The sequence below is a fragment of the Lycorma delicatula genome, chromosome 2, assembly GCF_047948215.1.
Source record: "Lycorma delicatula isolate Av1 chromosome 2, ASM4794821v1, whole genome shotgun sequence".
NCBI lineage: Eukaryota > Metazoa > Arthropoda > Insecta > Hemiptera > Fulgoridae > Lycorma > Lycorma delicatula.
The window spans coordinates 167,395,566-167,411,736 of NC_134456.1; the positions used below are offsets into that span (position 1 = coordinate 167,395,566).

General features: G+C 26.2%; 1 protein-coding gene across 8 annotated transcripts in view; it reads left to right on the forward strand.

Annotated features, from left to right (window-relative positions):
* LOC142319415 (uncharacterized) overlaps positions 1–16,171 on the forward strand; it is a 137,518-nt gene that overhangs the window by 79,550 nt on the left and 41,797 nt on the right. For 6 of the 8 annotated variants that reach the window (XM_075356671.1, XM_075356669.1, XM_075356672.1 and 3 more), the window contains 4 exons: positions 6,654–6,748; positions 7,282–7,459; positions 11,550–11,745; positions 14,293–14,461. In XM_075356671.1, coding sequence (XP_075212786.1) covers positions 6,654–6,748; positions 7,282–7,459; positions 11,550–11,745; positions 14,293–14,461 — 638 coding nt within the window. The remainder of the gene's footprint in view (positions 1–6,653; positions 6,749–7,281; positions 7,460–11,549; positions 11,746–14,292; positions 14,462–16,171) is intronic. The other 2 variants (XM_075356673.1, XM_075356677.1) reach the window with 2 other exon arrangements.

A 16,171-nucleotide genomic window follows, 5' to 3' on the forward strand; every position in this document is an offset into this window, starting at 1 on the left:
TTCATACAACTTTCACCATACTGTAAAATAATTCGAGAAAAGATTTTAGCCGGTTTTTCACCTTCAGAAAGCAAAAAACTGATCACTGAATGTTCAACTAATGTGGAAACTTCAAGCGGACATACCATCGTTAAATGCATTATTGAGGTTATAAACAAAACAATTTTTATCCATCAGCTGTTCTTAGCTCATCCCGGTGATGCCAACCTAAAGTCAAGAAAGTACAAAACCCCTCCTACAAACTGTTTCATTTCTACATCAGTTTGTCTCTAATTATTGAATGTCCCTCATAGAAAATAAGAATTATTAAAAATTTTGTTCCATAAAAAGTAAAATTCCATATTAAGTTTATGGAATTTTGTTATAATCTGAATATAATTATGATATTTTTGGGGAAAAAATTCTGTTCTTAGATCTATTCCAAAATATATACTCTGTATGGAAAGCAATATTTTAAACTGTGCCATATCCCTTAACCTGGGAGGAAAGTTAATATATTCTGCATGCACTAAGTTTATCTATTACTCTTCTATCAACTGTTCCTTTCTGTAGAAGAAACTATTCAGAACTGTAAGAGTTGGTTAAGGTGTGGTTTGAATTGGTGCAATAATATGATTTGTAGTCAGTATTTAGTTCAGTGAATCAACTTAAATTTTGTTAGACAAATGATCAGTTGATTTCTTTGAAAAGATAGGGAGAAATGATGGGGGAAAAGAAATGCTTCTAGTTTTATGGAATATTTACATATTAGTGTGTTAGTTTAGAGGATAATAATTACATAAATGATAGATACGTTTAGCAAAGTATTATTTAGACCAGGTAAAGAGGATATAAAGACAGGCAGGAGGAAATTTTATTTTAATAGAAAGTTAGTAGTAAAAGCCTGTCGGATGTTAGCTATTATTATAAATGGTGTAAACTTGAATCTGCTTGTTGCAGTGTTATGTGAAGGTAGGAATATCAAAGTATTTTGTTTATTTTTGTTGGTGTGTATTTTTTTTAAATAATAATTTTTTTAATTTAAATGTAATAAATTAAATGTAAATTTTAATGTGTTTTTTTTTTCTTTGTAATAGCTGAAAGGATTGTGTGACATTTTTTAATGGTTGAATGTAGATTACGATTTTATAAAATCTAATGTAGATTTATATCACTAATTATTTGTGTGTGTGTGTATAATTATAAATTTTAAATAATTCTAAAATTCTTTAATAAAAACTATACTATTAAACTAATTCTTGAATCCAGCACATTTATCATTTAGGTTTAAGATCTCATATTATTTCTTGAAAATTAATATATTAACTGCATAAATAACAAAAATAAAATTTTAATTTAATTATTAAAAATAATACACATGAAATCATACAACTAATTTGAACAAGGACGACAACTGGTTTTGTTGTGCAATTACTTACTTATATAATAATTTTTTATATTTTGTACATACATGAAATTTAAAAGTATTATTTTTAAATATTTATATCTTTTTTCAATTTTTTCTATTAAAAAAAGTCATTTCACAAAAAATAGTTATAAAATAAAATTAAAAATTCGATATTATGCTTGAAAATCTATGATTACTTTAAATTTAATCTCCTTCTCGGATAATTTAAAATTATTATTCTGTTATTATATGTTTATTGATCTCCAATTGTTTTTCAGTTATTTACATTCAGAATTTTGTACTTGCAATAATCTGTCTTTCGTTTTGAGAGATGAGGTCATTACCTGATTTAAGAAAGTATTATATAGCTTGTTTTCAAAATCTATTCTCATTACATTATTATCTTCATTGTACTATATACCTAGATTCTCTTCATCCTGTTTTAGAATCTCAATTTCATTTCTTAAATCTTCATTAGCTTCTTTTAATTTCAAGTGCATTTCAGTAAAACTGTTGAGCTTTTCTCTAATTTCATCACAGATTTTGTATTTTGTCAGAATATCATCTTCCTGGCTTTTTCTAATTTCTTTAATTCTGGTTTGTTCAGCAAAGATTTCAGTCTTTAAAAAAACTGCCAGTTTATCTTTATATTGAATAATTTCATTCTGTATTTCTCTATTTTCTTGTTACAGTCAGCCAAATTACTTTTTCAGACTTTTGTTTGTTTTCTTAAGAAAGAATTTTTTTATGCATTTCAGTTAATCAGACCTTAAAGATTCTTTGTTTTGTTTTACTGCAGAGTTCACACAGCTCTGACTTCAAGGTTATTATATCTTCAAACAGTGAAGAGTTCTTTCTGGCCAGTTCAGTTATACAATTTTGATCTAAAAATTCTTCAGTTGTTGAAGTTCTGTTTTTAAAATTTTTAATTGTTTCTGCATTTTGATAATTTTTCTTGGTTTGTCTTTAGTGAATGAGATGCCTCTAGTTGTTTCTTCAGCAGTTCACATTCAGAATTACGTTCCTGCAATAATCTGTCTTTCTCTTCAAGAGATGATTTTATTTCCTGTCTTATGGAAGCCAGCTTGTTTTCAAATTCTATGTTCATTGTATTATTAGTGTCAACTGATTATATGTACTATCTGTTCATGTTGTTTTTTACTTACTATTTTTTTCTGAAACTCTTGAAGAGTAACTTCTGTTTGACATTAATTACTTTAGTTATAAAAACCTCAGTAACAGTAATAAATAATGCAAGTCTTAATTCTTTTTAATACAGATAATTTATTTTTAAATTTATGCTGTAATGCAATTTAAATTATTCTCTATTCTTTTTAAAACCACTTTGCATTAAAATTATACCTTTCACAAAAAAAAAAGAAAATGAACATAACCCAAACAGAATAAGAATCAAATTATAGTAATTACTGTTACAGGACAATCAAAACTGTAAATTATTGAGGCTTATTATTATTATTTAAATAAATAAATAGTTTATAAATAATTAAATTAAAAATTGAATAAAAATTATTTAAATAATAATATAGTCATTCATTAATAATCAAATGATAAACAAACATTCTTCATACTATTAGAAATACAAAATCTAAAAACACGTACAGCAAAGTTTAAATATTACGATCCTTTTAACATCTCAATATAAAATTAACTTTTTTAACGTCACAGATGATTCAATTAACACTTTCAAGACAATGAGTATTTCATGTCACATATTATGAGCTTCTACCCAATATCATTTGCTGTACGGACTAAAATTCCTATTTTTAAATCCAGATGAACAGACACTACACAGACTTCCTCAATCTTCATCAAACTGTAAGTCTTCAGAAATAAAATAATTTGGACTGCTGTCAATATATTTACTATTATGACACTTAATGACTTATTTTTACTTTCCCTTCTAAAGCTATAGCTTTAGAAGGGAAAGTGTTGTAATCAGTCCAATTTATGCATATGCAGTTTTCACTGGATCTTTACATTTTGACACTACGGAACCCCAAAAACCAGATGGAAATTTTCTGGATATTTGTATATGCGTGCGTGTGTGTTCGGTGTTGCACTCTAAATCACCTTATATTTCCAGAACTACTTGATCGATTACGAGCAGACTACTTCTATGATTGAGATTATTTCAATCATAGACTTTAATATCATACTTTAATTCTTTCATACTTTAATCTCTTTACTTGAGATTACTATGATTCTATGATTCAGATTACTTCTATGTATGGAGCATTGATACCATTACATTTTCAACTGAGAAGATCTAGGGGGTGAGGCTGTAGAGCAAGGTCACCCTCTGTATCTCGAGATTTTGCCTAATTAAGGTCTTATTTTTCTTAGGCACATTTGTTAACAATTAAAAATAATATTTGTTTAAGAATCTTTTGCAAAATTGCACCCCCACCCTCAAAAAGGCTCTAAATAAACTAGTAGCAAGTGGGTGTACTACGTCATTTATCCCCTCTCACCAGAAGAAACACTAGTGTAGCACTGACGTACAGCTGCTGTAGTCATCTGTTATGTTGTAATGTCACAGATGAACAGTAGAATTAAATAATTGAATAATATTTAAAGTGCAAAAAAGTATTCAAAGTGACCGCTAGTACCGCCACACCCACACGAATGAAATACAGTATGCGCATGTGCTTTAGTTAGAATCATTGAATTAAATAAACCAAAAATATTGTATTTAAATAAAATGTTAAATATTTTAAATTAAGTTGTGTGTGTATGTTTGTGTAAGCCGTGCATCAGAAAAAAGCCATGTGACGGGGAAGTCCTACAACTGTATTGTCAACTTTTTTTATTTACTTAAATAATTCACGTCTTAATATGTATAATAAAAATATTATTTTAAAGTAGGCTGCTGTTTGTTTGATGTGTGTGTGTGAAAATGTTTATTTTTTATTTCACAAATTGTAATTTCTAATGTCTGAAAGTGAATATTTTTTGTTATTATGATTGTGAACATAATTTGCAAAGTAGTTAGTAATGTTTTAAGTTAATAATTAATTAATATCAATACGTACTGCTGTATAAAATTTTGCCAGTAACGGAAAAGTTTGTTTTGTGGATGTTAGAAGAAAAATGCCAAATATATTGCTCTGTTTCTTTGGGTAATGTTGAGGTTGGATTTTTCCTTTATACTATATTTTCATTCCATTTATTTTGTGTGAAGTTGTTATATTTATTTAATCATTAAAAAATATAAATACAATAAACAAATAAAATTTGTTTGACTTAATTCTCCATTACTATTCTCTAATGTTTTGTGTTTTAATATACCGTTCTCTGTAAATCCTGTATAAAGCACTGCAAAGATTTTGTGATAATGTAAATAATTTCTACATATTGTGTAAAAATGTAGAACAAAATGCATAATATCCGCCATGAAAACAGCTAATAAAAAATAAGTCAATAAATGCCATAATATAGTTAAATATATTGACAGCAATATACATTACTGTATTTCTGAAGACTTACAGTTTGATGAAGATAGAGGAATTTTACATAGTATCTGTTCATTAGGATTTAAAAATAGAAATTTGTCTCCATGTAGCATATGATATTGGATAGAAGTTCAACCCACATGTTCCCGCGTGTATAAATATGTAATAATCAGTTCATAATATTTGTCATATTGTTCTGAAGGTGTTAATTGACTTATTTGTGATGTTATAAATAAAAACTTAATTTTATACCGAGATGTTAAAAAAAAATCATAATATTTCAACTTTGCTGAATGTGTGCTTTTTTAGTTTTTGTATTTTTATTGGTATGAGGAATGTTTTTTTTTTTATCTTTTTAAACTATTTTGCTATAATTGTTAACTCTTTTGATGATGAGGTATTGCTAATGTATTATTTTAGTCATTATGAATTTGCTATTTATGTTGATTGATAATTAGTGTTTATTGTTAACTAGCTCTCCATCGCAGCTTCGCCTGTGCTATATGGATACTTATGTTTCCTGTAGCGGTCAATCTTTTTATTTTATGTTTTTTAGTCAAGTAACTGGAGACAGTTGCAGCCAGTTACACATACAGTGCTGGTGGCAGTGGCTTGAGTTACAGCACCATATACCTTCACACCCAAAAAATCTGAATTAAAAAAAACCCAAAAATGGTTTTTAAATATTTATCTGAGAGTATTTGCAAGCCTAAATCTGCTGTATATCTTGTTTACTATAGTCGGGATTGGGAAAATTTACAATCATTGTTCAACATTTTTTTTTTACCTTTCTTCATTTCCTTTCAGTATTGAATTTCAAAACCTGCATTATGGTATATAGATATGAAGATTACACTCATCAAAAATTGCTTGATTTCTTCATTTGTGACGTAGAAATTAAAAAAAAAAACAGGGTTTAAAAAAAATTCAAAAATCACTTTTAACCCTTGAAAGTCAGAATTTAAAAAAAAATCTATTTATTGGTTTATAGGTATTCATAATCATTCAGTTAAAATCAAGCTCACACAATGATAGACATTCACAGTTTACAATTCATTAAAGTTTGTGCTTCAGCCAGCAAATCTCCACAACTACATGTATTTAGTTATTTTTTCAACATTTTTTGAGATGAAATATATCTAAAACTCTTCTCAGTTATGCCAAGAAACATGAAAAAAAAATTAGTTGCGATTGATCGGGTATTTTTTTTTTTTTTATCCTGAACAAAAAAACCCCTCTTCTTCTTTATATAATAGTATAGATTAGTCCTAAACCTTTAGTATAATACTACAGCAACAAAAGCAGTTAAACACATAAATGAGATTTATGTCGCCAACTACAAAGTAAGTACTAATCCAGCACACAAAATATTAAGAGCAAAGTAAGAAATATTAATAAAATCTCTGGTATAATTTGGAATACAGCATCATCGAAAAAGGTTGCAACAATTTAAAAAAATTGTACCTCAGAAAGTACTAAAGATAATCAAACGAGTATTTTTTTTTAAGATTCATCTACTCAAAAGGTTTTTTACATACCTTAGAATGTTTCAATATGAGCTCCGTTGGTTGTTTTGCAAATATCCAGCCAATAATCGACTTCTGCCCAGTTCTGTTGGTTCATTGCAGGCATAACTGTGAACTGTGACAGTAGCAGTAGTGATCATTTCCATTGTCTTAAATGTTGTAATAATTATGTAATTACACTTATTTTATGTTTGGAATTAGGCTCATCAAAGGGAAACTGGAGTTGAGGTTCTCATCATTATAAAACTGTTTTTTTGTTGTCATTAGGTTCCCAGCCTCAGCAGGTTACTGTAATACCTGCTGCCAGTCTTACCAATCTTGTACAAAATGCAAATGGTGTCAGAGGAAATTCTATTGTTCAGGTTTGTTTTTTATTTTTTGTTAAAATTTGTTGCTGTTTCAGCATTTTATTAAGTAATAGTGATTCATTATCTGTATTTTATTAATATTTAATATTAAGTAAATAATTATAAATAACTAATTAATGAAGAAGTGTTATTTTGTTTATGTTTTGTAATTAGATATAAGTATGTTAATAAGGAAAGAGTTGTATAAGAGTAAATAGGTTGTTTTTTTTTTTAGAAGAATTGAGAGTAGCATAGTAGTAATTACAGTATATAAAAAAAAAATTGAAAAATAATAGTTGTTGGAGGGGGAATAATTGTAGTTAAATAATTGAAAATAGAAGATTAAAGCTTAGATAAAATCCAAGCCAGAAACATTGATTGAGAAAAGTATATTTAAAAAAGTAAACTTGGTATAAAATTGTGAGATACTGAGAGATACTTTTAGTAGATTGTGAATGCAGGTATTTAAAGTTCTTTAACAGGAACTGAATTTAAATAAGATCTTGCTAATCATAATAATTTATCATTTTATAATCCTCTTTTTACAGATACCAAATTTGCAAACAATAAATCTACCAGGATTAGGTAACTTCCAGTTGATTCCAGCAAGTGCTTTATCTGCTTCTGCGCAAAATCAACTTGGATTATCACCAGCAGTTTCTGCTGCACCTTCTGGACCACCACCTCTAATTCAGAGTTTACCACCGGGTGTACAAATTTTAAGCAGTAAGAACATTCTTATTATTATTTGTTTCCAAACATTGTAAATGTTGTATATATTTTTTTTAAAATTGTAATTGATGTGTATACAAGGAAGTATTTAAAATGAAGAATTAAAGTATGATGTAGATACAAAATAAAAAGACAAAATGTTATTTAATAAAATAGTTGATAATAAAGAGAAATTTAAATGGCATAATTTTAATTTTCATAATATAATACTAAATTAAAAATAATATGTTCATTCTGAAAGCTGATAAGGAAAAATTTATAATAATATATTAAAAAATAATAATAATTGAAGTGTATGATTTCTATAAATGATTATTTTCATCTGTTTTAAGATTTCTCATAAAAATAAAAATTTCTACAAAAAATAAACCAATTTATTAAAAATAGAAAAAAAATCATAGAGAAATTTTTGATGTTGTAAATTACGTTATTACCCAAAAATTATTATCAATTAAATCTACCTAATTTAAAAAACCCAATTAGCCATTAATTAATTTTAAAATTATACTTGTACATTCATCTGATTCACTGTAAGTAGCTGTAACTTTGTAAAAACTTGATGGAGTTTTGTGATTTTTTAAAAATATTTTTGTTAGGATGTAGTATAGATTAAAAAAAGGCTTAAATGGTTGACATTTTTACCTAACATACTTTGAAAGACCTGACAGTCAGATCACATGTATAAGACAGATTTATATATATATATATATATATATATATATATATATTTTTTTTTTTTTTTTTTTTTTCTAATCTATCTTTTCAATACCCATATTACCTCTGTACTAATAATTTTTGTATATATAAAATAGATTCAACTTGATCCACCAAGTACAGAATTGAGTAAAATAAAATGACACTCACCTTATTTTTTCATACAATTGCTACAAAAGTGCTTTCGTGGCAAGCTGCATCTTCAGTTGTAGATTTTATAAAATATTTAGCGTTACATTACACATTAAACTTAAAATTAAAAATTAAAGTATAATAAATTAAAATGTATAAAATTAAAATTAAAAAATTTATTAAATGAAGTATAAAAATGTTAAAATTAAAAATTGAATTAATTGTTCATTTCTATAATATTGGCTGGCCAAACACATGTAATATATTATATTTTTATTTAATTTTATAATACTTGGCATTATATTTTTATATGTAATTTTTAATTTTAATAATTTTAACATTTTTATTCTGTCCTTAATAAATTTTTATGTTTTAATTGTTGTACCTTAATTTTTAATTTTGATTTTAGTATGTAATTTACATTAAATATTTTAGAAAAGGAAAAAATCTACACTTGAAGATGCAGGTTGCCATGAAAGTGCTTTAGTAGAGATTGTATAAAAAAATAAAGTGAGTTTCAATTTATTTTATTCAATTCTGTATTTGGTGGATCAAGTTGAAAATATTTTATACATATATAATTAATTATATGAAATATAAACCACCAAAACACAGTAATTAGATAAGTTAAACTTATATTAATTTCCAAGAATTGATTTGCACGGCATCCACATCTTCAGTTTGATTGAATCATATAATTACATTATAAATAATTCTTTTAAAAAATTTGTTATTTTAATTCTATTTTAGATTATTCTTTGTTTTGAAATTTTGAAGTATTATCTATGCATTTACAAATTTTGCTATCTAGTACTGGAATGATGTAATTTTTAAAATGTAGTATTTCCCTTTCTTTTATTTGTCATTATTACCAAGATTGTAATTTTATTATATTTTTAATTAAATCACCATATTCAAATGTGATCTGGTGGTTCTTCATTTTAGTTTACGTTTATATTTGTAAGTGTAATATTTTTCGATTGTATTCATTTTTTATCATTATTACATACTTCTAAAATGTCTATAAATTATTTTTGCAATCAGTAATAACTATGTTTATATTCCAATAAATGATCAGCTACATTAGAGATACCTCTTCTTTTTTTTTATATGCTGTTATGTTCTGTAAATATATTTTGAAATGATTATTGGTTTTACCAATATAAATTTATTTTACATTTGTTGCAGTTTTGTATATTCCTAATAATTCCTCTGTTATTTTTTTAAATTTTTTAATGTGAATAATGGTTTTATGTTTTTTATATTTATTTTATCATATATGTTAATAATTTTTCTATTATTTTATTTGCGTAATTGTGTTTTACATATAAACTATTATTATAGCATCTTTGTGATATTTTCTTGTATTTTGTATAATTATCTTTGTATTTTTTATTCTGCTTTTTATAAATTTTTTCTATAATTTCTTCATCAAAACCATTAATTATTGCTATTTGTTTAAATAGTAACCTAATTTAGTACAAATTCAGCAATTTAGTTTTTTAATCAATTTAGTATCAGTCTAGCATTCTAGTATTTGACAGCAAAATTTACATGCGTATTCATAATATTTAAAATTTCAAAATATAAAAGATAATTTCAAATAAAATGACAAATAATTAAAAGAATATGTTTTAATGTAATAGATACAGAATACCAACTGAAGATGTAGGATACTCAAAAACTAGTTATTGAAAATTAATATGGTAAATTTAATTTATCTAATTACTGAGTTTTTATGGTTTATATTTCATATAATATTAAAAATATTGCTACTTCCAATCAACCTTGGTAATTAAGGGTGAACAGACAATTGGATAATGTATTCCATTCTTTACATTGTACCTGAAGTAGTTAATGTAAAAAATTTAGCATTAACATTGTATATTAAAAATAAGTTATCTGTGATTTTGAAGAAATGTATTTTTTTGATGTTTTGAATACAGTTTAAATTCAACTTATAAAAAATGTATGTAAAAATGAATAACAATATTAAAACTTTAACAATTAAAATAAATATTATAGGTACTGCAATAAAATTGTAAATTATTCAACATGTATACTTTTTAAAAATAACTTTTAGTTTTTCTTTTTTTTAGTGGTATACTCTCTTCTTTTTTCTGAAAAAATTCAGTATATCAATTTGTTGGTCAGTAAACTGTCTTTTTCTTCTTTCAAGTAGTTCTTACAGCCCTTCAGTGAAAAAAAGTGCATCACCATATACATTTTTCCCCCATGTTGTTTGTCTTTATCCATTTGCTTCATCGTTTTGTTATCATTTTCTTCCTTTATTTTTTTCAGAATTTACTTATTATTTAGCCTTTGAAACCATTGTTCATCTTAGCCAATCAATATTTTCTTCATCTATTTCTTCCCCTCTTAATAGTCAGTTGAGTGTATTAATATTTTATACATCACCACCATTTTCACTTAATGGTTACAAACACTTACTCAGCATGCCAAGCTTTCTAAAGTGCAGGAATGCCAAGTTGTATGTGACACTTCTACCTATACAGTACAGTGAACATTACTCTTAGAGAAAGAAACTCTTGATTAGTGCTTCATGTATCTTGATCATTTTTTACTTTCATCACTTATATGAAAGACTGGGATAGATTATTTAAACCAGCAACATTAACATACTTTTTCAGTCAAGAAATTCCATTGTAAATAATTGTTAAATGTTCATTAACATATTCTGCTTCTATGATGGATTCTGATGGAACACTTATCAGTTGTGAATTTGTATATTAGAAAGATTGGTGAATACATGCTTGGTGTGTGACCTTTGAATTTTTTAATGATTTGAATTTATTTTGTAGTTTTTTTTTTTTATTGTGGTTTGTTATTTATTTTGATTTATATATCTGATCTATTTTTACTGTAGTTTCTCGTTTTTGATGTTCATGAGTACGTGTTAAAATTAGTCAGCGAGCCAATTAGTACACCTATCTACAATTTTGAATTAGCTACATTATCTTTTAAAGAAAACACCGTTTTATATTTGCAGAGCATAGTAGCAGACACCAAACCATAATTTAACCGTCATTTGTAGGGCATAAGATAATATTTACTAGGTAGATTTTAATGTCAGTTGGAAGTTAATATCAGCCAGATGCTTTTTGAATAATTCCATCCAACTGTTGGTATTTAGATAGTTTAAATTTAACTCTTATTTTCAGTTAAATTAATTATTACTATTAGTTAATGTTGTAATTATATTTTTTTTTGTGTAAAGCAGCTGGAGCACATCAAGTACCTCAAGAACAAAATGATCAAGCAAGGTGGCAAGTAGTTGGTTTACCTCATGCTCCTGCCATGCCTTCTACACCACCTATACCACACTCTCCTGGAGAAGATGAATCCGGGGATGATAAACCCCGAACTAGAAGAGTAGCATGTACTTGTCCTAATTGTAGTGAAGGTGGAGAAAGGTAAGCTTATCACTAATGTGACTTAATAATTATTGTATATTTATATATATATAGGGTGACGCTGTGTTTTTTTGTACTACAAATTCAAAAATTAGTCATACCTTCCTCATGATTTTTTTGAAAATCTGACACATTTTGATCTTTTGTTATTTAATACCAAACATAAAATAGTGTGTTTTTATTCAATCTTTTGTCTTTTACCCCCAGATTTCTCGAAGACTATTAAAAACGCAGTTCTGGGGTTTATTTTTTCAGTTTCTCTGGTGAGTTTTCATATAAAACCACTAAATTTATCCATAATTTTAGTCCCAAAAATTACAGTCTGACTTAATTTTACCAAAGGCGCAGAAATCAATTAAAGTTAGTTACATTCTTTGTGAATCACCATATGTAAAACATTCTTATGACGTTATAATGAATTTGAATGCGATTCAAAAAATTAGTTGTAATTTAATCTAAAAAAAATTTGTTTCTGAATGAAAATTTTATTATAAAAATGATTCATGAAATTCTGGTGCCTGAACAGTTTTAGTTTTGCTTTCAGTTTTCATATGAAATCAGTTTTCAGTTACATGTAAAACTGTTTTCAGTTTCAGGATTTAGTTTTATCCAGCTTTAGGCCAAATATTCCTGCTGTTATTGAAATAGTACTGTTAACTGAATTCAGTAGCCAAAACTTGTCAACTATTTGGGCATTTAAAATGTAATTTGAAGTTATTGCACCTTTTATTTACTGGATGCAACAGTATCACATTACAGCTGAACAGCTAAATCAGCAGTGATTCTAATCATTTACTTACCTTATTTATTACTTAAAAATTTTATGTAATTTAGATAAGGAAACTAAGATAATCAGAACTAATTGTGGTGACTTGTCTCTTGATACATTCATAGTTTATAATTTGCTTGCCAACTTTTAACATTATTAACACTTTTATCAACTTGCAATTAGTTATTATATCCAAAATTTCTCTATATAACAGGAAAATAAACAAAAAGTTTTAGTTTTATTTTTTCCATTTCTTTTTCTTTATTTCTCTGCCTATCTAAATTAAATTTCTTATGTATCAATTATTATCTTATACCTTTATTAGGTCCATCTCTTTATTATTATTATTAGTGTTATTAAATTATATTTTTTATTACTCTTCTGTATCAAAAATTTGCTTTTGTCTTCAGGTATTTTAATTGAAAAATTTACAATATAAATATATTGGTATTTATAATATAGTACACCATACTATTTGATATTTTTCTTAATTCATCTAATTTTCAAAAAATAAAAGCCTTAGTTACTTTCAAAAATGTGTCACACCTATGATTTTTACAAAATCAATCTTGGTTTTAAAACTGATCTTGGAAGTAAAAGAAATTAATCAATCAAATTATTGGAAACTTGAAAAGTTTCCAAATTAATCAAACTGGTAGAATTTATTTTATATTATGTAATTTACATTGTAGTTATATGAAAGCAAATTATGTGTATGTAGTTTTCACACAGTAAATGATAATTTTTTTAATTATTTCACTTGCTTGACAAAGTATTTTCTTTAACATAGTATATTTTCCTTCTGTTTCTGTAAAAATCATTTTCTTTTATTACAGAGAAAATTAACATTAAATAAATAAATATAATAAAACCTATATATATATATATATAATAAAATTGTTGGGATAAGGGAAATGATATTTTAATACAAGATTTCATTCAGGTTTTATTATAACAACCGTTATAAGGCTCAATAACACCAATACTAATTAGATATGGATAGAATTCTAATTTATAAATAATAAAACTTTTTATTTACATATGACCTTCCAGGTTGCTTCAGTCATTAAAATGCATTTTGAATTAAGTTCTTTATCATGTATAAAGTTACATGGAAGTTAATGAATAAAAATGTTTGTATGATAAGAATAGTTTCGTATTAAAAAAAAACAAGCTTAAAAATAAAACATATAATACTCTTAACATAAAAAGGTAGATTTTTCACTAATACTGACCAGCACATGTTTTCAACAAGATTATATAGCCTACTCTATAACTATAATTATAACTCACTGGTTATCTTCTGTGATTTTGTAACAATTATTGACATTATTTAAAATTTTTAAAGTTAAATTAACGATTTAGATGTTCTAATGCTTTTTCTGTAATATTTATACAGTATAAAAAATAGGTAATGTACATGAAAGAAAAAATTGTTTACTAAATTAATTTATTTTATTTCATTTCTTGCTTTTTTTTTCATTTAATAATTTTTACTGAGAACAGAATATTGCTTAAGATTATATGATACTAATCCAATAGTTTAGAAAATAAATTCTTATGTTTATAGACTCAATATGTTATTGTAAATATTTTTAATTTTTTGTAATGCTTGAAAATAATTATTCATCCATAAATGGTGTTAATTTTACTGTAGAGATGTTAATAGCCATCCCAAGAGGTAGCTTTATTTATTCTTGCTGCCAGTTACAACTGAATTGGCAAGAATAGCAGTTAGCTATTTTGTTAGTTACGAAACTAATTTTTGTTTCACACAGGACAAGTGATCGTAAGAAGTTACACATCTGTCATGTACCGGGGTGCAATAAAATTTATGGTAAAACTTCTCATTTAAGAGCTCATTTAAGGTGGCATACAGGTGAACGACCGTTTATCTGTAATTGGAATTTCTGTGGGAAAAGATTTACCAGATCTGATGAACTTCAGGTTCGTAACATGTATTATTGAATTAGTAATTTCATATTGTAGTTAACATAATTACTAAAAAAAAAAATAATGAAATTAATTGAATTTCGTGAAATTGAAAGATTACTGAAAAATATGAAATTGTGTAAAATTTCATATTGTGTTTCAATTAAAAATCTATATTTTCTAGTATAATCAAAGTGTGATGTGTATATTGAATTCTTGTTTTACTCATATTGAAAGATATTATGAGAAAATCATGAATTTAAATCTTCTCTATAAAATTTATATCAAAAGTTATTTTTTTTTATGATGCGCATTGTAATGCTGGTTTTGTTTTAAAGTTATATTTTTGGTTAAATTTTTGTTTTTCAGAAAAAAACTATTTACTATATCCAGGTGGGGTTTTTAAATTTTTTTTGCGAGTAAAATTTTGTAAAAATCACTGTTGTTGCCTCATAACTCATGTCCATATTATTGCAATATTGCACTGTCTTACCTTTAAAATGGGAAAACGTAAAAACATCTTTGATTTGCCATAAATTTCTTGATCTGCACTTCTGTATATAAGAGTATAAACTGCACTTTATTTAAAAATGTTGACTCAAAAATTAAGGTATGGCTTTTGTATCTGACCTTGTAAAAAACCAAAATTGCAGTTATATCACTAGTAGAGCTTAACTGTAGTCATGTTTCTTTCATTTGGGTTTGAATGGATAGAACAAATAAGCTATCATCAGAAGATTTAGCAGTCTGTACAGTTACTGTTATTAATAGTTTCTAACAGTTGGGTACATCTCTTTCAAGTATGTGTTACACAAATTATGTAGTACCGAACTGTGTTATTTTATCTTATTGGTAACCTTATTTATAACAGTATGGTTTTATAGCTAAGTAGAGCATATATATCCATTTTTTAAAAGTTAATTTTAGTTGAAATCTCTCCTTTAATTTACTAAAATTTTATACTGTTTTAAAAATCAAAAAATCTGTCACTAAAACAGAACTGATAATGTTTATACAGTACGTTTGGAAAGTTGCTGTGCAATTTGTTTTAGAATTATGTAGTGCATTCTGTTCTTTTAGCGTTAGATCGGTTGCCCTGGTTCATTGGATGTTGCTTAATAATAAACCAAGACGTCATTTGTTGATGTGCTTTGTTTTGTGTTGTTACATTTATTGTAATCAATAGTTGCGAGAAATGTAATGGTTCTTGTAGAGGAATCCATTTTTCTTGTTGAACACATCTTTTGTGAAGGTGACAAGTATACTGATTTAGTGAAATACAAGTTTTTGAAAAGTTTCCAAATACTCCTGCTCCCTTATCACAGTGCAGTTTGGAATCTTACCGAAAAATCTCAGGCAACAGCTCTGTTGAAGACAGTCATCAAAGTGGAAAGTGGAAGACCTAAACTAAACGAACAGAAGCTGCTTGATATAATGGATGCACAGCCCAAAAGTCCATCAAAGTCAGTGCATAAGTTAGCACAGCAGCTAGATGTCGGACTTGTTACTGCACATAAAGCTGTATGAAAAGAACTGAAATTTTTCCCTTATAAAGTAATGTTTATTTAAGAACTGAAACCTACAGATCATGCCAAAAGATTAAATTATTGTCAGTGGTTTAAACGTTTTATTGACTAAAATTCTGTAGGTATCCTTGACTACATTTTTTACAGATGAACTGTGGTTTCATGTGGGAGGGTATATTAATTCACAAAATACACAACT